Here is a 25,953-nt window from a genome sequence, read left to right as displayed (position 1 = left end):
AAGAACAAGGAAATCACAAAGATCAATCAAAAGCTTTAAACGATCACCACATCATCGAATAGAAGGATCATATAACTTTCACATAATTTTCATAGCTTTAGGTTGAGGCATTTAATACTGTTCATCATCATTCATAATACCACCGCTTTCTTGTGCGGAGTCCGATTACGACCCGATCGGCTAGGTTGCCTCATTTGAGACATGTATCTCAATCTCATTCTCACTTTCCGGATGTTCATCATCAGCACAATACCACCATGTGTGCGGCATGGCGTCCGATCACGGCTCGATCAGCTAGGCCGTCTTACCAAGACGTTGTTCCTTTTTTATTAATCATCTCATTTCAATCTTTATTTCACATATTTCAATTCATAGGCACTTGGGGCTACAATTATCACATCATTTCCACTTCCAACGTTAACCTTGCAATTTAGGATAATAGGCACATACAAGAGCAATTCAAGTTGTAAGCATAGATAAGATTTCGCCCAGTTGGCATAACAATCTCAGTTTTAAACGTGACTTGAAGTCTAGGCATTTCAACACATTGTTCACATCCTTCTCACATTTTTAAATTGCCAAGGATAGTATATTGAACACATTGAGACACACCTTTCACGCATATATAGTTGCAACACCAATCCATGTGAAATAACAATCAACACATCAATCAAATTTTAGTCTTACAACATTTGCATAGACACCAACGGAGCTCAATTTCTAAAAAGAGGGGGTTTTAGCCATACATACCTCAATAGAGCTTTCCTTAAATTCTTATAAAATTCCGGAACTCTTAGCAACTTCGATCTGTTTCATGACAATTACAAGTCGAACCAAAATTATAGAGATGATTAAGATTCTAGCTCATTTGAGTATATTACCAAGCACTAAGTGTGCATTGTGATTTTAGGACCTTTTTGTGAGAGATTTTTATCATCCTACACCCCATTCGTTATATTTTTAGCTCACAATCTCCCCATACCCTATTATCAATCATGCATGCAAGATAACCAATCCTTATACCCATGAACCCACTTGTTAATCACCTATTTTAATTCGAAATCAAGGATTAAGCCACAAGTTCTTACCTCTTTGGATGAAGGCCTAGCAATTTTTTACTTGAAAATCTTCAAAGGTTTGGGCAAGGATTGTAGTGACTTGGTGAAAATTTGTTTCTCCCTCTAGAACTCATTCTCTCACTCTAAATGCAGTAGAAAATAGCATAAAAGGGTCTAATGGGGTGTTTTTAATGAGATGGGGTCGGGTTTTAAGAGTTAAAAAATAGGAGCCCCGACTAAATCTGCGGTCGCATATGCGACCGTATAACTGACATGCGGCCCGCAAAAGGGACCGCAAAATGACCCTCAAAACTTGAACATTCTGCCCGGGTATGCGACAAGAATGCGGTCCGCATACCTGTTCTGCGGTCGCATAATGCACCGCAGAACTGCCCCTCGCAAAATTCCAAGGAGGTTATGCGATGACTATGCGGCCCGCATATTGATTATGTGATCGCGTAATTGGCCGCATAGTTGACCTCAAACCTAACCAACATTCTGCCTCACTCTGCGGCAACTATGCGGTTCGCATAGCTATTAAGTTACTGCATAATGGACCGCAGAAACGCGCTTTTCTGAAAAACATTATTCCCTAACCTTTTTAATGCACAGATCAATCCAAAAGGTCCGAAACTTTGTAGATTTCTAACACATATTCCTAACTTGGCACTACGAGATTTCGGGTTGTTGAGTAAGAATTTCACCGGCCCTTACATCCTCCCACACTTAAGATCATTCGTCCTCGAATGAGGATCAAGGTTCACTCATTAGTTAGTAATCCTTATGCAACTTCAGCTTTTTCACATCTTGAAACATATCAACCGCCCCGAATTTGGCTAACTCCCTAGATTTCTAATTTTTTTGCCAGAGTTTCCTTTGTAACTAGGCCTATCCACCTGCCAGAGAGCCCCATAAACATATCCTAACAACATATACACAATCCATAGACATGACATAACTCGTAACGACACTAACCATTGCCCCATAGGCGACATATAACCAAAACGGAACAATATTACATAGACCAAATCAATGGATACAGAGTTCATAGGAACCAAATTCATAGAAGATATTACATGGCTATACAAACAAATGCGGGTACTTCTTTTTCATTTCTTCCTCAGCTTCCCAAGTGGCTTCCTCAACCTGCTGGTTCCGCCATAACACTTTCACGGAGGCAATTTCCTTATTTCTCAACTTCCGGACTTGCCTGTCAAGAATGGCAACTAGAATTTCTTCATATGATAGTTCTTCATTAACCTCAATAGTTTCGACCAGCACAATAGTGGACGGATCTCCCACTACCTTCTTCAACATAGACACGTGGAAGACTGGGTGTACCAATGATATCTCGGGTGGCAGCTCGAGCTTGTATGCTACCTTACCGATCCTGTGAATGATTCTGTATGGTCCGACATACCTCGGACTCAATTTCCCTTTCTTTCCAAACCGCATGATGCCCTTTATAGGGGAAACCTTCAAAAATACCCAATCATCTTCTTTGAACTCCAAATCTCTGCGACGAATGTCCAAGTAAGACTTTTGGCGACTCTGAGCAGTTTTTAACCTCTCCTTATACTTTCTCCATAGCCTGATGCACAAGGTCCGGCCCTATCAATTCAGCTTCTCCAACCTCGAACCACCCAATGGGAGACCTACATCTTCTACCATACAACGCCTCAAATGGTGCCATCTGGATACTAGCATGGAAGTTGTTGTTATAAGCAAACTCTATGAGTGGCAAATGATCATCCCAGCTACCCTTGAACTCAAGAACACAAGCACGCAACATATCCTCAAGCGTCTGAATAGTCCGCTCCGCTTGCCCGTCGGCCTGGGGATGAAAACTGTAATAAAATTTACCTGCGTACCCAAGCCTTGCTGAAATTTCTTCCAAAAGTTGGCCGTGAACTGAGCCCCTCGATCCGAAATGATTGAGACTGGAGTGCCATGCAACCTAACTATTTCTTTGATATACAACTAAGCATACTGTTCCGCTGTGTCGGTAGATTTGACTAGCAAGAAGTGCGCTGATTTCGTGAGTCGGTCCACGATCACCCAAATTGAGTCGAACTTGCGCGGAGTGCGCGGTAACCCTACCAGAAAATCCATGTTGATCATTTCTCATTTCCACATTAGAATTTCTATGTTTTGAGCCAATCCACCGGGCCTTTGATGTTCGGCTTTCACTTGCTGACAGTTCGAACATTTTGCCACAAAGTCCGCCACATCCCTTTTCATGTTGTTCCACCAATAAACTTCCTTGAGATCATGATACATTTTTGTAGAACCTGGGTGCACGGAATACCTGGAAGTGTGAGATTCTGCCATGATCCCTTCTTGAAGACCGTCAATATCCGGAACACATAGGCGGCCTTGGTACCGTAAGGTAGCATCATCCATGCCAAAGGAAAAAGCTGAGGTCTTATGTTAATGAATCCCCTCTTTCAGTTGTGCTAACAATGGATCGTTGAATTGCTTCTCTTTCACTTCCACCACAAGCGATGATTCAACCCTATTCTGCACAATCACTCCCCCTTCGCTAGAGTCCGCAAGACGAACTCCTAAACTAGCCAACTGGTGAACCTCCCTGGCCAACGGCCTCTGATGCGCCTTCATGTGAGCCAAACTTCCCATAGATTTCCGACTAAGCGCATCCACCACAACATTGGCCTTCCCCGGGTGATAGAGAATATCAATGTCATAGTCCTTGAGCAACTCGAGCCATCTCCTCTATCTCAGATTCAACTCCTTTTGTTTGAAAATATATTGAAGGCTCTTGTGGTCCGTGAATACATTCACATGGACCCCATACAAATAATGTCGCCAAATCTTTAGTGCAAACACCACTTCCGCAAGTTCTAAGTCATGGGTTGGATAGTTCTTTTCATGATTCTTGAGTTGCCTAGAAGCGTAGGCTATAACCTTGCCGTGTTGCATTAGCACACACCCAAGCTCGTTCCTTGAAGCATCGCAATACACCACAAATCCCTCTGCACCCTCTAGAAGGGTTAATACCGGTGCTGTAGTCAATCTTGATTTCAATTCCTGGAAGCTCCTTTCACAAGCATCGGACCACTGGAACTTAACTGCTTTCTGCGTCACTTTAGTCAATGAAGAGGCAAGAGTGGAAAATTCCTCCACAAATCTTCTGTAGTACCCGGCCAAACCCAAGAAACTGCGAATCTCGGTTGGAGTGGTAGGTCTAGGCCAATTCTTCACTACTGCAATCTTTCGAGGATCAACCATAATTCCTTCCCTGGAGATCACATGACCCAAGAACGTGACAGATTCAAGCCAAAATTCCCATTTCGAAAATTGCGCTTACAATTGGTGCTGTTGAAGAGTCTGCAGAACTACCCTTAGATGGTCAGCATGGTCCTCCCGACTTCGGGAATACATAAGAATATCGTCAATGAACACTATCACAAAGGAGTCTAGAAAAGTCTTAAAGACTCGATTCATAAGATCCATGAAAACTGCCGGGGCATTTGTTAGCCCAAAAGACATCACCAGAAATTCAAAGTGCCCATACCGAGTCCTGAAAGCTGTTTTTGGAATATCCTGCTCCCTTATCTTCAATTGATGATACCTGGACCGCAAGTCAATTTTTGAGAAACACATAGCACCTTGCAATTGATCAAACAAATCATCTATCCTTGGTAGAGGGTATTTATTTTTTATTGTGACTTTGTTAAGTTGCCGGTAGTCAATACACATCCGCAGCGACCCATCTTTCTTCCTTACAAATAAAACCAGTGCGCCCCATGGTCACACACTCGGCCGGATGAAACCCTTCTCTAGCAAATCCTTCAATTGTTCCTTTAGCTCTTCCAATTCTGCCGGTGCCATTCTGTAAGGTGGAATTGATATAGGCTACGTGCCTGGCATCACATCGATCCCAAAATCAATCTCCCTGTCTGGTGGGATCCCAGGGAGCTCATCTGGAAAGACATCCGGAAATTCATTCACAACTGGCACGGACTCAAGGCTAGGTGCCTCGGCATCGGTGTCCGTAACGCGGACTAAATGGTAGATACACCCCTTCTTGATCATCCTTGCGGCCTTAAGGTAAGAAATAAACCGACCCTTTGACATCACATTATCTCCCTTCCATTCCACAACGGGCTCATTAGGAAATTCAAGCCTCATAGTTCTAGTCCGACAATCAAGTTTGGCAAAACATGAATAAAGCCAATCCATTCCCATTATAACATCAAAATCGACCATCCCCAATTCAATAAGATCGGTCATGGTATCCCTATCATGTACCGTGACAACACAACCCCTATAAACTCGTGCAGCCGTAATAGGCTCACCCACCGGAGTAGATACCGAGAATGGCTCATGAAGCTGTTCTGGTTCTATCCCAAATTCCATAGCAACATAAGGGGTAACATAGGACAAGGTGGAACCAGGGTCAATAAGTGCATACGCATCATGAGATTGGACAGTTAGAATACCTGTAACAACATCTGGAGAAGCCTCTATAGTCTGGAGACCACTCATAGCATAGAACCGACTGGGTCCTCCCAAACTCTGCGCACCACCCCTAGCTGCACCACGCCCCGTGGGTGCTGGGGTACCTTGAGCTGGAGAGGGGGATGATCATGTAGCAGCTGCTGGGCTGGCTGGCTGTGCTGTGCCCCTACCCGCTCCCTGGTGGGATACACGACAATGCCTCTGAATATGGCCCCTTATCCCACATCCATAGCATACGGGTAACTCCATGTAGGAAATTCCTGAGTGCATCTTCCCGCACCTGGGGCACGGGGACCTCTACTGCTGCTGGGATCTCTCTCCTAACCGACCCCGCTGGTGGGATCCTCTGTTGCCCTGACTGGGCCTAAAACGACTCCACTGCTGCTGCTGGCTGGGCCCTGATGCGGTGCACTGGCTGAAGACTATGCAACAGACTGGGACGGCCCTGATGATCCTCCCCTGAAAGCTGATCTTCCCCCACCTAGTGACTCTCCCAAGTTGCCCGCAGACCGGGCTTGCTGTTACCCTCTCTTTCCATCTTGCTCTTCAGTTTACGGTTCTCTGTGGCCTGAGCAAATGCCACCATCTTTCCATAATTCATGTCAGAGTTCAAGGCAGCTGTAGAAGCCTCATTAATATCAGAGGATTGAGGCCCTGAACAAACCGGTGCACCCTGGCCTCCATTGTAGGCAACATGTGGATAGCATACTTGGACAGGCGGGCAAACTCCATGTGATACTCCCACACACTCTTGCTACCTTGCTTTAGATTCTCAAATTCTGTTACCCGGGCTGCCCTTGTCTCAGCGGGCAGGAAATGATCTATAAAGGCGTCGGCAAACTCGCTCCACCTCGCCGGAGGGCTCCCCTCCTCACGGGAATCTTCCCACAACTCAAACCATGAATAGGCCACCCCTTTCAGACGGTAGGCAGCCAACTCCACTCCCTCAGTCTCAGTTGCACGCATAACCCTGAGGATCTTGTGCATCTCATCAATAAAATCCTGGTGGTCTTCCTCGTGATTGGCGCCCGTAAACACTGGAGGGTCTAGCTGAAGAAATCTGTTTACCTTGGAACTGGTGGAATCCCCTTGCTGGCTAGATGATCTGGGCGCAACATTTGACCTCTGGGCCTGAGAGGCCACTAGCTGAGTCCACATCTGAATAGCTCCCCTAAGATCCCCATCAGAATTACCAGAACTGGAAACTGGGGGCTGGAGGCGGAACAGGAGTACCAATGGGAGGGATAGTAGCACCCTCAGCAGGTGTAGGAACTGGTGTAGCAGTCGGGGGAATGTCCTCACCCCTCAGGTTCTCACCCACATCATCAATTACAGAGTCGACTGCCGCTCCTGGGGCAGCATTGACTCCTTGGCCAGTCCTAGCTTTCTTCTTAGGTGCCATGTACTGAAAGTTGAAGGAATGCACTAGTTAGAGGAGGAATAGTTTCACAATTGCCGCACGATCTAGAATATCAAAGAAGGGTGTTATTCCTAAATGCCCACGTAGCCTCCAACTTATAGATGTGGTCGACTACACACTGATAAGAAGGACTCTACTAGACATGGCTCCGAGACATCCTAGGACACTTTAAAACCTTAGGCTCTAACACCAAGTTTGTCACGCCCCAACCTCGGGAGGCGCAACCGGCGCTCAATCGAGTGAACCCAACTGAGCAAGCCTTTGAACACTTTCTACCCAACTCAATATGATTAAGGAAACCATGCTTTCGTTTATTTAGACAATAGGAAAGATCGTACATGCAACATTGTTAGTTCATTTTATATTACAATCCTTAAACCATCGTTAAGTTTCCAAAATGTCATACAGATACAGTTTTTGAAGAACTAGAGTTTAGAATTACAACATAGTTCATTGACCCATCCAACACCCGTACATAACCCACACAAACGTCTACGGAGCCTCTAAAGATACAAGAGACAGTTATGATAATGCCGGTAACAAGGCCCCGGCTATACCTCTAAAGTGGAAATCTATAACAAAATACATACTGCATCACCCCTGGAAGAAAAGGGGCTCACCAAGATTGCTGAGTGGAGGATGCTCCGCTATCTACGATCGGCACTGTCTGCTATGGAGCCACCTACATCCATTCAAAGATGTAGCACCCCCGGCAAAGGGACGTTAGTACTATGGAATAGTACTAGTATGTATAACTAAACACCATCTCATTAGAAAGAACTATCATACAAGAACAAGAAAATCACAAAGATCAATCAAAAGCTTTAAACGATCACCACATCATCGAATAGAAGGATCATATAACTTTCACATAATTTTCATAGCTTTAGGTTGGGGCATTTAATACTGTTCATCATCATTCATAATACCACCGCTTTCTTGTGCGGAGTCCGATCACGACCCGATCGGCTAGGTTGCCTCATTTGAGACATGTATCTCAATCACAATCTCATTCTCACTTTTCGGATGTTCATCATCAGCACAATACCACCATGTGTGCGGCATGGCGTCCGATCACGGCCCGATCGACTAGGCCGTCTTACCAAGACGTTGTTCCTTTTTTATTAATCATCTCATTTCAATCTTTATTTCACATATCTCAATTCATAGGCACTTGGGGCCACAATTATCACATCATTTCCACTTCCAACGTTAACCTTGCAATTTAGGATAATAGGCACATACAAGAGCAATTCAAGTTGTAAGCATAGATAAGATTTCGCCCAGTTGGCATAACAATCTCAGTTTTAAACGTGACTTGAAGTCTAGGCATTTCAACACATAATTCACATCCCTCTCACATTTTAAATTGCCAAGGATAGTATATTGAACACATTGAGACACACCTTTCACGCATATATAGTTGCAACACCAATCCATGTGAAATAACAATCAACACATCAATCAAATTTTAGTCTTACAACATTTGCATAGACACCAACAGAGCTTAATTTCTAAGAAGAGGGGTTTTTAGCCATACATACCTTAATAGAGCTTTCCTTAAATTCTTACAAAATTCCGGAAGTCTTAGCAACTTCGATCTATTTCATGACAATTACAAGTCGAACCAAAATTAGAGAGATGATTAAGATTCTAGCTCATTTGAGTATATTACCAAGCACTAAGTGTGCATTGTGATTTTAGGACCTTTTTGTGAGAGATTTTTATCATCCTACACCCCATTCGTTATATTTTTAGCTCACAATCTCCCCATACCCTATTATCAATCATGCATGCAAGATAATCAATCCATATACCCATGAACCCACTTGTTAATCACCTATTTTAATAGGAATTTCGAAATCAAGGATTAGGGCACAAGTACTTACCTCTTTGGATGAAGGCCTAGCAATTTTTTACTTGAAAATCTTCAAAGGTTTGGGCAAGGATTGCAGTGACTTGGTGAGAATTTGTTTCTCCCTCTAGAACTCCTTCTCTCACTCTAAATGCTGTAGAAAATAGCATAAAAGGATCTAATGGGGTGTTTTTAATGAGAGGGGTCAGGTTTTAAAAGTTAGAAAATAGGAGCCCCGACTAAATCTGCGGTCGCATATGCGACCGCATAACTGACATGCGGCCCGCAAAAGGGACCGCAAAATGGCCCTCAAAACTTGAACATTCTGCCCGGGTATGCGACAAGAATGCGGTCTACATGCTTGTTCTGCGGTCGCATAATGCACCGCAGAACTGCCCCTTGCAAAATTCCAAGGAGGTTATGCGATGACTATGCGGCCCGCATATTGATTATGCGATCGCATAATTGGCCGCATAGTGGACCTCAAAACTAACCAACATTCTGCCTCACTCTGCAGCAACTACGCGGTCCGCATTGCTATTGTGCGACCGCATAATGGACCGTGGAAATGCGCTTTTCTGAAAAACATTATTCCCTAACCTTTTTAATGCACAGATCAATCCAAAAGGTCCGAATCTTTGTAGATTTCAAACATATATTCCTAACTTGGCACTATGAGATTTCGGGTTGTTGAGTAAGAATTTCACGGGGCCTTACAAGTAAACCTACTGCACTTGTATCCTAGATCAACCAAATTACAATTGTTAAGACATTTAAGGAAAGTATTAATGCGAGAATTTTTGATTGGCCGACCTCCAAACTTTTTAGATGCCCGGGTAACCTCATTAAAGTCACCACCCATCAACCATGAGCCCTGATAATGGTCCGAAATGCATTGGAGGTTTTGCCATAAAATTCTACGATTTTCTATGAGGGTACTAGCATAAATAGCTGAAAATAAAAAAACGGCGGGGAAGAGATTTTACTTCCACCATGCAGTGAACTTCTTGGTTCGTAACAACGACCTCCTCTACTAGAAGTAGAGTGTCATCCCACAAGACCGCAATTCCCCCTGAATTGCCTTCAACTGGTGTGCATGACATGTTAGTGAAATTAAAATCATCTCGTAAAGGAAGATGATTATCGAGATGAGTTTCCAGAAGAACCACAAGGCTGGGATGATGATAATCGAGTAAAGAGTGAAAGTTTCTTCGAAAGTTAGGAGAGTGTGCACCTCTACAATTCCAAATAACAAAATTCATATTATGATTATTTGGGGGGTTTGTGTGTGTCTTAGGACCTTGTGGGATCCCCTGACCATTCTCTACCGTCGCTTGCGGCAGTGGGTAAAGTGTAGGAATGAGTACTAGAGCAAATTTCCCCACGTCGGGATTGATTGTCGGACGAAGTTTGATCAAGCATTTTTTTAGATTTGGCGGTCAGTTAAGATAAACCTTTTTTTGATACGGCTCCTTTAGGACCAAGACTTGCACCCTATTGAGGTCCCCCCCAATTATGTGTGAGTTTTCCTTAACTCCCCTGCCAAAGCTACTATTTCCTGCTGGGTCATGCCTTCTTGTGTGGGCGGAGGAGGAAGAAGGGCAGGTTGTGGAACATTGAGGTCCAAAGGGCTAGTTGGTGATTGAGGAGGCATCTGCATGGGGGTGCAGATGGTCGTGTGTGGGTGAATCCAGGGGACTTGGTAAGTCCCTGAGGTTGGGGTTGGATAAAAGGGCATCTCCCCAACTTGCACTGGGGTCGGAGAAGCCAAGATTGATGGGCTTGGGTATAGGTAATAGGGGAGCTGTTGGTATAGGGTCTGGGAGGTCGAGGCATTGTACGGGTTGGTCATTGAGGGTTGTTTCATGAAAGACTGGTACTGGACATATGTTTCGCATCCCAGTCTCATCCCTTTCGTCACGATTTATGCGAGGTCCATCGGATTTTGTATCATGATGAGAACTTCCTGATTGTTGATCTCCATCAGGAAAGTTAGAGCATGTCCCAGTACCCCCATCTCGAGCCAAGATTGAGCCGGAGCATGGTAAGGATAGTTCGGAGGATGAAGAGGCATGAATAGATATAGTGGAAGGAACTGGAGTGAGATTACTGTCTAAAAGGTCATGCACTATATGAGAAGTAGTTGGTGAAGAGGGAATTGGATGGATTAGCGGTGGATTATTTTTTGGGCTATCAGATGTTGGGGTTAGTGAAGTAACATCATGATTGCCCTGGGAAAGCGCATTGTGGGCTATGGTGATATCTGTTGCGGAATTTTGGTATGAAGAAGATATCGAAGGATTGTTTTTTGAGTCTTTTGGGTTTTTCGGGCCTTCACTGTCCAAATTATGAGTGCCAAAGAAGGCTTGGACTTGGCCTACAATAGTAGGGGTAGTCTGCAACTTGGCTGGTGTAGAGGATATTCGTATCCACAGTGGAAAGTGTAGTATCAGATACCGTCTAACTTTTCTATAACGGTCATCCTCTATAATAACACTTTACTATAACAAGTTCTTTTGGAACCAATTTTTCAAATTATATTATAGTATATGTTCTCTATAATAGTACTTCACTATAACCAAAAAAAAAATCCGGAACAAAAGAGACTATTATCGGTAGGTTTGAGTGTATTGCTCATCCGATATCCGTATTTATTTTTCCTCTGAGCCTTATTTATTTATTTATTTATTTATTTGTAGTTAGACCGACTATGCTGTATGGAGCAGAGTGTTGGCCTGTCATGAACCCTCATATCCAGAAGATAAAAGTAGCTGAGATGAGGATATTAAGGTGGATGTGCGGGCATAACAAGTTGGATAAGATTAGGAATGAAATTATTCGGGATAAGGCGGGAGTGTCCCCTGTGGAGGATAAGATGCGGGAGGTGAGGTTGAGATAGTTCGCGCATGTTAAGAGGAGAAGTATAGAAGCCCTAGTTAGAAGGTGCGAGAGGTTAGCCTCAGTGGGTATCAGGAGGGGTAGAGGTGTGCCTAAGAAGTCTTGAGGAGAGGTTATTAGGCGGGACATGGCGCAACTGGAGCTAACTAATGACATGGCCCTAGATAGGAGGGTGCGGAGGTCGATGATTAGGGTAGAAGGTTAGTAAGTAGTCAAGCGTTTCTCTTTGTGTTACTCCGTTCGCTAGCATTAGTGTTAATATGATATTCTCTTATTCATAGACTGCTATTACTACATAGAGTTTAACTTCTTTCTTGGCTCCGGTCTTTTTTATCTTGTTGTTATTCCTACTTGTTGCCATTGCTTTTTTTTCATCCGTTCTCCAGCCGAGGGTCTATCTGAAACAACCTCTCAGCCCTTCCAGAGTAGGGGTAAGGCTGTGTACATTTTACCCTCCACAGACCCCACTTGTAAGAAATTACTGGGCTTGTTGTTGTTGTTTGTGTCGATTTAAAGGGAAATACTTAATGAAACTCTAAGGCCCAACTAATGAAATTTGTACTGCAACATTAGTAACCAGGCTTAAAGAAGTTGAAAGGCCCAAAGTAGTTGGCGGCCACTATCTTCTTTGGTATTTGGTGTAAACGAAAGGGCAATAGGCCAATACTCAATTCGAAATCACATGCAATACCAATAATAATTCCTCCTTTGTTTCATCTGGAAAATGTAGCTATTTGAGGTTTTCTTTCCATTCTATTGTCGAATGAGAAAACAGCTCTAGAGGAGAGCATATGGACGTTCAAAACAATGTAAACTGCACAGAGGTGATAAAGATGAAGAGTATACGATCTCTACATTAACAATAGTGCATTTTTTATAGCAACCAGTAGCGTAGCCACATAGAGTAAAGAGTGTTCAATGAACACCCTTAATCGAAAAATTATACTTAGTATATAGAAATTTATATTATGTATATAGATTAAATTATATTTTATAAATATATATTAAATTTTGAATAGCCATTGCAAAATTCCGGTTTTTGAAATGGTTTAATCCAACAAATTGGCATCAAAGCCGATAGTTCATTGAAAATGTGAAGATGACAGAGTAGCTCACACGCTCATAATTTAGAGACAAACACACAAGAAGAGATTTATAGATGGCGACAAATACTCAAATGATGTGAGCGTTACAAGTGTATTTTTGTATAAGACTATTAATCTTAGTGATTGGTCGTTTTGTACTTAATTAATTTGAAGGAAATTTGTGCAAAGAAAAAAAAAAGATATAAAATGACATTAAAGTCACCGTTCTGGAAATGACTTCTTCGAACATAATAAGCAAGTTAAAAAGTGGTTTTATCAAATTTGTAACATATACCGACCATGTATCCCAATAGGGAAGTTCTCAATGTCCGTTGAGCACCAGAATTCCCCAAATAAGAAAAATTTGGTCTAATCTTGAATTCTTTTCTTTGAATACCACTCTTGTATAATAATTCTTGCTTATTTGTCCCTTGTAATTTACTTTTGGTCATAATAAGAAAAGAATAAAGAGGAAAAAGAAAAAGAAAAAGTAGGAGAAGTGTGGCCCATTATTTCTCAAACGAACAAAACGATCACTCTCTATGTATGTGGTTATTGTAGTTTCCGCCACCCTCAATCAGCCAAACCCCTCTTCATTTTGACAGAAAATTCCCTCATTTTAACACACACACACACACTCTTTCTCTTTTCTCTTCACTCTAACAATGGAGAGTTTAGCACTTTACTCTCCATCTTCAGCCACCTCCGCCGCCGCTGCCGCCACCACTTCCTTCTGTCGTCTTTCCTTACACCACCACCACCATCTCCGATCACGCCCCTCCTCCATTTCCACCGCCGTTCTCCGTCCATTTTCCTCCCTCCGATCACCTCCATCCGGCCCAGGATTCAATCTGTCCGGCCCAAGATTCAATCTTTTTCATCCCAAACCTTTCATTTTCAATCCCCTTTCAAAACCCACTTCCAAAAATTCACCATCTCACAAACCCATTAATGCTTCCTCATCTCCTGACCCAGATAAGGTAGTTACTATAGATGCAAAGCCGAAACCCCAAGGAGCAAAGCTCATTCCTTTGATCATTTCTGTTTCAATTGGGCTTATTGTCCGTTTCTTTGTTCCAAAACCACCTGAAGTTTCACCTCAAGCATGGCAATTGCTTTCCATTTTCCTCTCTACCATTGCTGGTTTGGTTCTCAGCCCATTGCCAGTAGGGGCATGGGCTTTTCTTGGGCTTACAACTTCAGTTCTCACCAAGACTCTAACTTTTACTGCTGCATTTAATGCATTCACTAATGAAGTCATTTGGTTAATTGTGATTTCATTCTTTTTCGCTCGCGGATTTGTCAAGACTGGTTTAGGGGATAGGATTGCCACATATTTTGTTAAGTGGTTGGGGAAGAGTACACTTGGTTTGTCCTATGGATTGACCCTGAGTGAGGCTTTGATTGCACCTGCAATGCCTAGTACTACTGCTAGGGCTGGTGGGGTATTTTTGCCTATTATTAAATCTCTCTCACTATCCGCTGGAAGTAAGCCTGGTGATCCCTCCTCCAGGAAGCTCGGTTCTTACTTGATCCAATCTCAATTTCAGGTGACCTTTGCTTTTTGCCTGCTATATATATGTGTGTGTGTGTGTGTGTGTGTGTGTGTGTGTGTGTGTGTGTGTGTGTGTGTGTGTGTGTCACAGAACTAGGTGTATTTTAATAAATACTCTGTGGATGCTCGAATTGGTACAGGCTAACCATGAGGAAATTTGCAATTTCTGATTCTAATATAGCAACGGCTCTATGCCTGAGAGATCTTTGTCAGGGAACTTTGGTTTATCTTGAATTTGCAACCGAGACATTATGCATTTGATCTAGTATTACTGCATATTCTGAATAGTGCATATGAAGTGATTCCAGTCCTTCCCGATTAGATGAGCAATTTCCTTTTGTTGAATAAGCATATTCATATGAAATTGATTATTTATTAGTCTAATAATAGTAGCTGTGTGCTTAAAATCAGTATTAAGTCTGGTTGAGAGTTGAGGCATATCAAGTATCGTTTCGAGCTCATTTAGCAATTGATGTTAAATTGCTTTATATCTCTATAAATAAATGCTTTACCGTCTGCACTCTTTGTGTTTATTTGCAGTTATTTTATTTTATATCCGGTGAAATTTGTATTGACAGTATTGATTTTTGTGTGTGCATGCATCTCATATTTAGCAGAGGAATATAATCATTTATGCCCTCCTCTCCCTCCCTTTGATTTTTTGGCTGATTTAGCAACTCGGCTAAATATTTTTGTCTGGTACATACGAATACTATATTTTATGCAGCATTAAAATTTCTGAAGAGTACTAGTTTACCACCGCTCTAGATGTCCATGCACTTACAGATTGCTTTTTTTGTGGTGCATGACAGTCTGCAGGTAACTCTAGTGCTCTTTTCCTAACTGCTGCAGCTCAAAATCTACTCTGCCTCAAGCTAGCTGAGGAACTTGGGGTTGTAATCTCAAACCCATGGGTGTCTTGGTTCAAGGCTGCTAGTTTACCTGCATTTATCTCCCTTTTGGCTACTCCATTCATCTTGTACAAGCTTTTTCCTCCTGAAACCAAAGATACACCAGATGCTCCTGCTATGGCAGCTAAAAAACTGGATCTCATGGGTCCTGTGACCAAAAATGAATGGGTGATGATTGGCACAATGCTTCTTGCAGTATCTCTGTGGGTTTTCGGGTAGGTATCATTTCTCAATTGATGTTGATACCTATAACTTGCTGTGCTTTACCTCTTTGTGATTTTGATTTTAGGTAAAAGTTGATTATTAAGGGTAGAAAATAGTTGCAATCCCAGACAGAAAGGATGAGGCTGCAGAGAGGCAGTAGGGGGTCTGTAATTGTGGTTACGCACTCTCTGTTTTTGCCGATGATTTCCTTTTTTGTATTTTTACCAAACACAACACCAAAATACCATTCTTCTTCAAACCCTTCCTGTTACAGGACCATTTTGGATTTTCTCTAATCTGAGACTTCTGAGAATAGTCAGAAGCTTCTGAAGCATTTATAATATGTCATCACTGACTACAGTGCGTATGACTTGTTTATGGGTTGTGTTCATGTGGTCTTAATGTATTTAATTTCTAACACACTGACCTTTATATTGTTCCCAGTGACGCTCTTGGTATTGCGAGTGTTGTTGCCGCAATGCTTGGCTTATCAATTCTCTTGCTGTTGGGAGTGCTTGATTGGGATGACTGTTTAAGTGAAAAATCAGCATGGGATACTTTGGCTTGGTTTGCTGTCCTAGTTGGCATGGCTGGGCAGTTGACAAACCTTGGTATTGTTGGTTGGATGTCTAGTTGTGTAGCTAAATCCCTCCAATCTTTATCATTGAGCTGGCCAGCTGCATTTGGTGTTCTTCAAGCGGCATACTTCTGTATCCACTACTTATTTGCAAGTCAAACTGGCCATGTTGGAGCATTATACTCTGCATTCCTTGCTATGCATTTGGCATCTGGGGTGCCTGGTGTATTGGCAGCCCTGGCTTTAGCTTACAATACTAATCTATTTGGTGCTTTGACACATTATAGCAGTGGTCAGGCTGCTGTCTACTTTGGAGGTATGTCTCTCCTCTTCTAGGTTCTTTAGTTGGTGTTTTGCATTCAACTAATTCTGCTTGGTTATATCTTTTGTAACAATTGCTTTTCTCAGAGAATCATCGTTAGTTACTTCTGGGGTGACAACGTGAAAATTATCCATTCACTTTCTGTTCGCTGATAAGAAAATGAGCAATAAAGATTGCAATTGGGACAATTCATTGTTCTTTCGCTGTTTTAGGATCTTGGACTGACTCTATTTTGTTGCTTGTATGACAGCTGGTTATGTAGATCTCCCGGATGTCTTCAAAATGGGATTCATAATGGCACTCGTCAATGCTACTATATGGGGAGTCGTCGGGACATTTTGGTGGAAGTTCTTGGGTCTATACTGATTCTTAGTTTTTGGTGTAAGTAGTTTTTTTCCCAGTTATACGTGCCCTTTCTGTTGTGGCATTTTAGCAACGTCCTTGAAATTATTGACTCCAAGCTGAAGTACAATCAGCATTTCTCCATTGTAACATTCTTAAAACATGCGGATGAAAAAAGTTCTGTTTTTTGCGTTGAGTCAACATTTAGGAAGTAGAATCAAAATAATATCTCTCTCTCTCTCTGGTGAATGAGTTACTAGTGGATCTCTTGCTACGGTACTACGTTTTAGGTCCTTCATTTACCCAGCCATGGATCATTTCACCTTTGCAGTTTGAGTGGCATGAGTGTGAATAAGCACAAGGTTAGAGTATTCCAAGAACAGATGCTAACACTTGAAATAGTAATCTTCTATATTTCACTATTGGAAGATGAAAAGGATGTCGGACGAAAGTAATGAAAGGATCAAAATCTTCATCATTCTAAATTTTTTAATCTATGGTCTTACAACAATCAAAAGAGGCAAAACTTGTTATTGTCGTTTATACTGGACTGGTTTCTTCCAAGTTCCAACCCACGAGTAATAAGCAGAACATTTAAGCATGTAATGAAATGTGGTGCTCTTTTTTAACCTGGAAAACTAACAATATATCTGCTAATCATACTCAGAAGTGACCAGGCAATTTAACTGGATACAGGCTACTAATGACTACCTACCAATTGATCAAGCTAATAGCCGTTGCATCTGAATTACTACTAGTATTTGATTTTGAATGCTGAAGAAGACTTGGACTTCTTCCATCAGCTAACAGATCCAGCTCCTTGCCTTCATTGGGGATATGTGCGCACTAAAATGTTGGACCCGGTTCTTGGCTTGATCTATAAGAGATGCTGTATAACAACATTTGAGGTTTTTTTTTTTTTTTTTTCAGAACTGATAAGTAGTAATTAGAGCCGTCAAAATGGGCTTGGCCTATTGCCCCAGCCCAGCCCAACCCGTAATTTAGCAGGGTTGGGCTAGAATTTTTGGAGCCCATTAAAAAATGGGGCTTTTAAACCCAGTCCGAGTAAGCCCGTGGCCCGTGACGCTTGATTGAGACTAGGTTGGGCCGTCCCGTGGGCCTAATAAAAATATTTATTTAAAATATAAAAAGTATACTGCCTCTAGCGATGGAAAGTCAGAATTGGATCTTTACTTAGAGGAATCAAAGCTTGATTTTGAGAAGTTTCAAGAGATGGATGTTGTCATGGGAAAATTTTATTTTGTGTCTCATACAACTAACATTAGTTGTATTGTAACACTCCTCAAATTTATAAAAGTTTCGAGACACGCTAATTATTGAACTAAATTATTGCTATTTTTATTATTTTTATCTTGCATATATATATATATATATATATATTATTAATTATTAAAAGTGGGTATCACTAATTATTAGTTAAGTAAAAAATAAAAATAAAAAAGGGGAAATGGCCTGAAATTATGCCCATAGAGAAGTGGCTTATGTGATGTTGTGGGCAACAAAACACGGCCCTTAGCGGTATCTTCCATTTGGCCCTTAAAAGAAACAGAAACTTACGTTCTGATTCATCGTAATAAGACGCACATACGGGTCGTGGTGAAGGCTTTGCCTTAGACCGCAATGAAACAGAAGTTACGATACGATCAGCGACCTTATCTTATGCACAGCAAGGCAACGCGCAACACATGCTCAGGGTTTCTTACAAATTCACATATGAGTTTTCTCCTGTACTTCAGGTAGTTAAGGCTAAAGATTCTATTTTCAATTATCCTAAAGTAGTAATAGGTAAGAATTGAATAGCTAATTCCCTTCTTCCTCTATATCAACAATAAATTTCATATTTAGGTGTAGTACTTTAAAATTGATTAAAATGCACTGGTTGTTGTAGAATCGATTGTTTGACTGGTGTCAATTGGACTGGGCCTACGTATTAGCTTGAGAAGTTTTGAGGTGAGTTGATATAACTCTTTACTAAAGTGGTTTAACTCACAAAAGCATGCACACAAGGTGTTTGATGAATTGCATAAAAGAGTTATATATACTTAATTGGAATAGTAAGCACCTATTAGCTTAGAATTATTTTCTAGCTAAAGTTTAGATGATTATTTGGATATATGTGCATAAATTTCAGATTTTTATGTTATTCTTATATGCCATTTTCATGTTGAAAATTCATGAAGGATCAAGAACCTTTATAAATACTTTTGAATGTTTATTTCATTCTTATGTCATGCCTTATATTTAAGGATATCAGTGTGAGTATGTATAAAAGAATTAGACTTGAAAAGTCACAAGAAGAAGTTTTAGAAAGAAAAGGTTTTTGGGAGTTTTTTTTATTCTGAGAAGGGGTCATCGTCCAGGCCTAGGGTCCTGACCAAGGCGTTGACTTCCTGAAACTACTTGTGCCAAAGTAGGGAGGACACGAGCCGAGGGTCTCGTTGCTGAGAAATTACTTAGCCATGCTAAGGTATGATACATGAGCGCTGAGAACCATGAAGCGAGTGGCACCTCGTGGATTGGGCCTATTCGATCAGGTTGGGATCGAACCCGTACCGATCACACGGTGACTGAGACAGAATTAAGTCGGGATAGTTGGAACTCCCAAAGTATAAAGTGAAGTATTTTTTTCATAAGAAAGAAAAAAGAAAAGAATTTCTTTTAGAATATTCATAAACTGCTATTATGCGATTATTTAGAATTATTCTTATAAGCTTTATGTTTTACATGCATTTAGAACTTTGCTCATAATGTATATGTTATTAAAGTTTCGCCCCCTGTTGTTGAAGGTACAACGTAGGAACCGGATTTGCAGGCGAGCAAGCTACGAGTTAGGACTTCCTTCTCTTCCAGTGCTATTGGTGAGCTCCGCTTTTGTTCGTGGAGTATTCCTTAGAGTCATCTTTATTTAGTTATTTCTTTGTTACTTAGAGAACTGGCCAGGAAATCTCATGTCCTGAGCAGTGCGTCAGTTTATCAGTAGAGGCTTTATAGACACAGTCGTTGGGTTAAGATTCAGATGTTTTTGATAATAACTTAGAAATATTTCATTGGTTACTATGGATAAAGTTTTGGAGTTGATTTATTTAAATGTTTAAATTAAACAAAAGTATTTGGTTAGAGTATTTCCTTGTTGCATATAAAGTTTGGAGTTATAATAGATTTTATAAGCAAAGATGGTTCGCTCGGTCATGTTTAGTGATCGAGTGCCGGTCCCGGCTTGTTCAGAAAATGGGTCGTGACAAACTTGGTATCAGAGCCTCAGGTTTATGGAGTCCTAGGGGTCTATGAAGCCGTGTTAGTAGAGTCTTGTTTATGGGTATGAAGCGCGCCATACTTATAAACAGGAGGTACAAGCATTTAGGAAAAATCTCATTTTTTGTCATACTTTAGATCGTGCAGTAGATCCTACCTCTAAGAAATTATCTAATGTATTCGTTTCTCCAAAACTCGCAGAAATGGCTCGTACTCGCAACTCTGACACCGACACTCAAGATGCTGCACAAGAAACTATTGCTACTATTGTGGCTCAAGGCAGAACTAAAAAGGCTTCAACTCAGAAAAGGAAGGGTAAATCTACAAATGGGGTTCAAGTACCCCGGGTTGAACATGAAGAAGGGGTGGAGCATGATGATCCAGTACCTCAGGATCCAGTACCGCCCCCACCAGCAGCTCCGGCTCAGACAACTATATCCCCAGAGGTGGGTCAGATGTTTAATGCAGTCAACAGTGCTATGGAGATGTTTAAAGCCTTTACGGCCAACCAGAACGAGAGAAGAGATGAGATTCCAACTCAATCAAATAGACAGAACAATTCTGAGTCCTCAAGAGTGAATGAATTTTTGAAGTTGAATCCTCCAGTGTTCCAGGGTTCTCTAGTTGATGAAGATCTGATGTTGTGGCTGGAGGGTGTCAAGAAAGCTCTCCGAGTGATGAAAGCATTTGATGATGAAGCTGTGGAGCTAGCTGCTTACCAGCTTAGAGATGTGGCCGGCGCTTGGTTTGAGATGTGGGAAAATGAAAGAGATGAAGATGATGGTCCGCCTACTTGGGAAGAATTTGAAGAGGCCTTCATGGCTAACTTTATCCCAGAAGATGATAGGGAAGCTAAGGCTACAGAGTTCGAAAAGCTCAAGCAAGGGAATAAAAGTGTGCAAGAGTACTACATGGAATTCATAAGGTTGGCTAAGCATGCTCCTCACATGGTTAAGAAAGAAAGAGCAAAGATTCGCAGGTTTGTTGGCGGTTTAGTGATGTTTTAGACGTCAACACCACACAAGAGGGGGGTGATTTGTGTGGTACCTAATTTTCGCACTAGAAGAACCTGGTTCTTCTAGGTGTTCTAACTTCTACTATTTGCGGAATTAAAATACAGAAATAAAGAACACAGAGATTTTTACGTGGAAAACACCTGGCTCAAAAGGTGAAAAAAACCACGACCTACTACTCAGTAGGATTTTCCCAAACTTCCACTAAACTTTCAATGAGCCAAAAACAGCATTTACAAAACTCTTTGTAAACCTAAGGATTAACTCTAATCCTAGTGTAGCACACAGCCTCAACTGTTGCGACACTTTCAAGTTAACTCTAACTTGAATACTCAATGCACCTAATACAATTGCTTCTAAGAAAGCTGGAAAGGTACAATGTTAAAACACCTACTACAATTGAACTAGAAATAAAGAAAGACACAATGGAATTGGTTCTTCACACTTAGTTCTTGTAGCTTCAGATTTGCACACTTGTATCACACACAAATTGCTTGCAACAATCGCCTAGCTCTTTTGCTCTCAATTTGGTTTAACTTCAGCTTATGTGCAATCACATGTTAAAAGAGAACAATCGTTATATTTATAGAGTTAGTAATCGGAGTTTGATAAGAACACGAATTGTGGATCCTTTGACAATTCGAGTCCAAGAACAACTCTAACTCCTAATCCATATTCTTGATCCGAATGTAATTCTCTTTTCATAAGGAGACTTCAACTCCTTATCCTATATAAAATCTTTTCGATCAGTTCAGAAGATATTCATCAAGATATTGCTGCTTGATCTCAAGGACTCATCTTCTTCACGTGCATCTCATGTGTATGGGCCATAACAACCGTGTCTCCTTAGATGAACCTGGTCCTTCATTGAGTTCGTTTGTCATTCTTCAAAACTTCAACTGATCTTGGGCCAACAAATTCCCCCTTTTTGATGATGACAAACTCTGTGCTTTTACTGATTATAGAACCTGTGGAACTCAGCTAAAATATCATCACTCAAAAAATTTTACTTATCGTTAAGGGCCAGATTTAATTAGGTCATAAACATCACTGTTTAGAAAATAGACACAATTTCTTTTAAAGCACAATATCTTCCCCCTTTTGGCATCATCAAAAAGTTGCATAAATATGTGAATCCCAGAATATTAATCATTACTCATGGCCACTGGGGCAACTGCAAGTGAAAGCATGCTTTAGATAATCAAAAATCAACTTGACAAAAATAACTATTAAGAGCAGAATCATCACAAAACAAGAGAAATGCAAATTGTCATTATAAGGCATTGCTTCTACAGTACAATCCACAAAAAGAAAGAACAAAAACTACCAACCATGAGCAAAAACAAGAAAAATCCCTAATCTGGGTCACTGGGGGTAACTGAAATGGTTCGGAACTAGGACAAAGATGGCTAAGGCTTAGAAGAACTGGAGGGTTGGGATTGGAGTAGGTTGAGCATTGTTTGTAGCATCCCTTCACTCTTTTCCTTTTCTTTTGCAAGTTCTGCCTTCAGCCCATTCCTTTCTTCTTCCAATTCAGCTACTCGAGCCTGAAGCCTATCAATCTCAGCACCTTTGGTCCCACATTCTTGCATCAANCTATTATGCGATTATTTAGAATTATTCTTATAAGCTTTATGTTTTACATGCATTTAGAACCTTAGCTCATAATGTATATGTTATTAAAGTTTGGCCCCCTGTTGTTGAAACTCACTGAGTACAATGGATGGTACTGATGTTCTCTTTTGGGAACCTACGTTGGTCTGCGGTACAACGTAGGAACCGGATTTGCAGGCGAGCAAGCTACGAGTTAGGACTTCCTTCTCTTCCAGTGCTATTAGTGAGCTCCGCTTTTGTTCGTGGAGTATTCCTTAGAGTCATCTTTATTTAGTTATTTCTTTGTTACTTAGAGAACTGGCCAGGAAATCTCATGTCCTGAGCAGTGCGTCAGTTTATGAGTAGAGGCTTTATAGACATAGTCGTTGGGTTAAGATTCAGATGTTTTCAATAATAACTTAGCAGTATTTCATTGGTTACTATGGATAAAGTTTTGGAGTTGATTTATTTAAATGTTTAAATTAAACAAAAGTATTTGGTTAGAGTATTTCCTTGTTGCATATAAAGTTTGGAGTTATAATAGATTTGATAAACAGAGATGGTTCGCTCGGTCATGTTTAGTGATCGAGTGCCGGTCCCAGCTTGTTCAGAAAATGGGTCGTGACATGTATGAGGTAACCTTTTTGTCTCACAGTTTTGTGGACCCAGATTTTTATGGACCCAAAAGTGTAAGATTGGGGTCCACAAATTTGTGAGACAAAAAAGAGCCTCATATAACTAGTGTCAGTTATATGAGACACAAAATAAAACTTCTCGTTGTCATGTATTGGAAGAACCACTCTAGAAAATATCCCGATCTTTCAGTGATGGCGCGTGATGTACTTAGTATTCCTATTATTAGGGGTGTCAATGATTTAGTTCGGCCAGTTATTTTATAAAGTTTGTACCATACCAATTTTTCGATTATTCTATTATGTATAACCAAAATTAAACTTTTCGAAATCGTCCCAATGATGTCGCTTTCTCTTCGATATCGGTACGATTCGGTTAATCTTCGATGTTTTTTAAATATCATGTAAAAGTACTTTTAAAAGTAGAATGCAATAATATACATACTTTTATAGGACAAAGCAAAGCTCTCTAAACAGTTTTATTGTTTAAATAGTGATGAATTAAGAAAATATGAAAAATGCCAGAGTATAGATCGGTCAGCTACTCTACAACAACGTAAAAGAAACTAAGCAAAGACAAAGAGAAGATAAATCACACGAGTAGAAAGATATTAATCAACTGGGACTCAAGAATAAATTCTATAGAAGATTAATTATTCAAAAATATAAATCTAAATCACACGAAAGGAAACATATTCAATACACTGTAGTTTGCTACTCATAATCGCTAGAATACTTTGTGTCTTGCTAGTAAATATGCTGGAGATAATTTAGTTTCATTAGGAGTAGCATAATAAGTTTGGGAATTAGGATTTTGATTTTAATTTCTTGTTCGCTTGTAATCATTTTCATAATTCCAAGGCCCAAGGAAAAATTTAATGCTTTATTGCTTTTAAACTTAATATATAAATATATTTTTAACATGTAAATTTATTCGGTACGGTTCGGTATTTTTTCGGTTTATTTTCATAAAATAAAAAACTACCCTAATTATTGGTATAATTGTAGATTTATATAAAAACCTACGGTTTTATTAAAAGAAACCTAAAAATCGGTTCAGTGCGATATGATTCGGTCCGTTTAGTCAGTTTTGAAATATCCATTGACACCCCTATCTATTATCATTGTAGCATCGGAATCAGCATTTAGCATTGGTGGGTGTGTTCTGACAACGTAGAGAAGTTGCATCCATCATGAAAATGTCCAAAAACTTGTTACTACTCGAAATTAAGCTGCACGACTTTTCCCAAACTCAAACTGGTAATATTTTTTTATGTGAATTTGAATATTATTAGTTTTTAAAATTTAATTATTCTTAGTATTGAACTAATTAATGTTGCATATGAATTGTAGATGTAGATGAAAATGAAGATTTTAAGACAACCTTGTCACAAGCGAATTCAAATGTGTTCGATGAAGATGATGTATTGGATATAGCATAAGAGTCAAGACGTATTGAGTTTTAACTTTTAATGAATGAAATATAGTCTTGTCTTTTACTTTTTAGTGTTTATTGTGATATATTGGAACAGTATAAAAAGTTATTAAGTTTTGCAAAAAAAATTCAATAAGATTGTAACAGCCCAACCCGCTAGTGATATTGTTCGTTTTGGGCCTAGGCCTTCACGGGTTTAAAACGCGTCACTAGGGTCTAAGGCTTGTTAACTTATATATCCAACATCCCTCTTGTGTTTTGCCGATGTGGGACTCCGTCTAAAGTCTGGGGTGTTACATACACCCCCTCTTATGGACTCAGCGTCCTCGCTGAGGTTTGCCCCACCGCATGGGATTCGCTTAGACTCAGCACTGAGGTTTGCCCCGCCTAACCGGGATTTGCCTAAACTCAGTTGAACTATGACCCACCATCGGCAAGGCTGACACAAGAGTGTCTCTAATACCATCTATAACAGCGACTAAGGTTTGCCCCACCGCATAGGATTCGCCTAGACTCAGAACTGAGATTTGCTCCACCTAACCGGGATTTGCCTAAACTCAGTTGAACTATGACCCACCATCGGCAAGGCTAACACAAGAGTGTCTCTAATACCATCTGTAACAGCACAGCCCGCTAGTGATATTGTCCGCTTTGGGCCTAGGCCTTCACGAGTTTAAAACGCATCACTAGGGTCTAAGGTTTGTTAACTTATATACTCAGCGTCCCTCTTGTGTTTTGCCGATGTGGGACTCCGTCTAAAGTCTGGGATGTTACAAAGATATATTTTAAATTTTAAATATTTATCTTTTTTTAGGTTAGAACTTAATGAAAAATATAAAATTATATTTTAAAAAATAATGGGCCAGCCCGTGGGGGTCCGCGGCCCACATAGGGCTAGGTTTGGGCTGACCATTATAAGGCCCATCAAAATAATAGGCTAGCCCAACCCAACCCGTCAATTGCTAAAGCCCACGTGGATTGGGCTAGCCTGGCCCGACCCATATTGACAACTCTAGTAGTAATATTACAAAATTCTGAATTGTTTGGAAGAAATAATCGGGATATTTTTAAAAATAGCCAAATTTACAATTGGTCTTTCAAAAATAGCCCAATTTCAAAAGTAACCGAAATTTAGCCACTTTTTATGTAAAGATAAATCTGAGCGAAAACACTGTTCAAAACCCGGAAAATACTCCAGTATATTATGCTGGAGTTCCAGCATAAGTATACTTGAACTCCAGCATATTATACTGGAGTTCCAGGATAGTATGCTGGAACTCCAGCATAATATGGAGTTC

At 40.6% G+C, this 25,953-nt stretch overlaps 1 protein-coding gene across 1 annotated transcript; it reads left to right on the top strand.

Moving 5' to 3' along the window:
• The first annotated feature begins 13,191 nt into the window (after positions 1-13,191).
• Positions 13,192-16,910, top strand: LOC109241605 (dicarboxylate transporter 2.1, chloroplastic). The gene is made up of 4 exons (XM_019408368.1): positions 13,192-14,348; positions 15,166-15,479; positions 15,913-16,361; positions 16,618-16,910. Exons 1-4 carry the CDS (start codon positions 13,464-13,466, stop codon positions 16,731-16,733), a joined length of 1,764 nt encoding a protein of 587 aa, XP_019263913.1. The 5' UTR covers positions 13,192-13,463; the 3' UTR covers positions 16,734-16,910.
• Positions 16,911-25,953: the final 9,043 nt, after the last annotated feature.

This window comes from Nicotiana attenuata, unplaced genomic scaffold (assembly GCF_001879085.1).
Source record: "Nicotiana attenuata strain UT unplaced genomic scaffold, NIATTr2, whole genome shotgun sequence".
NCBI lineage: Eukaryota > Viridiplantae > Streptophyta > Magnoliopsida > Solanales > Solanaceae > Nicotiana > Nicotiana attenuata.
The sequence above is the reverse complement of the archived record's forward strand: the minus strand, read 5'-3'. Positions and strand labels throughout refer to the sequence as shown.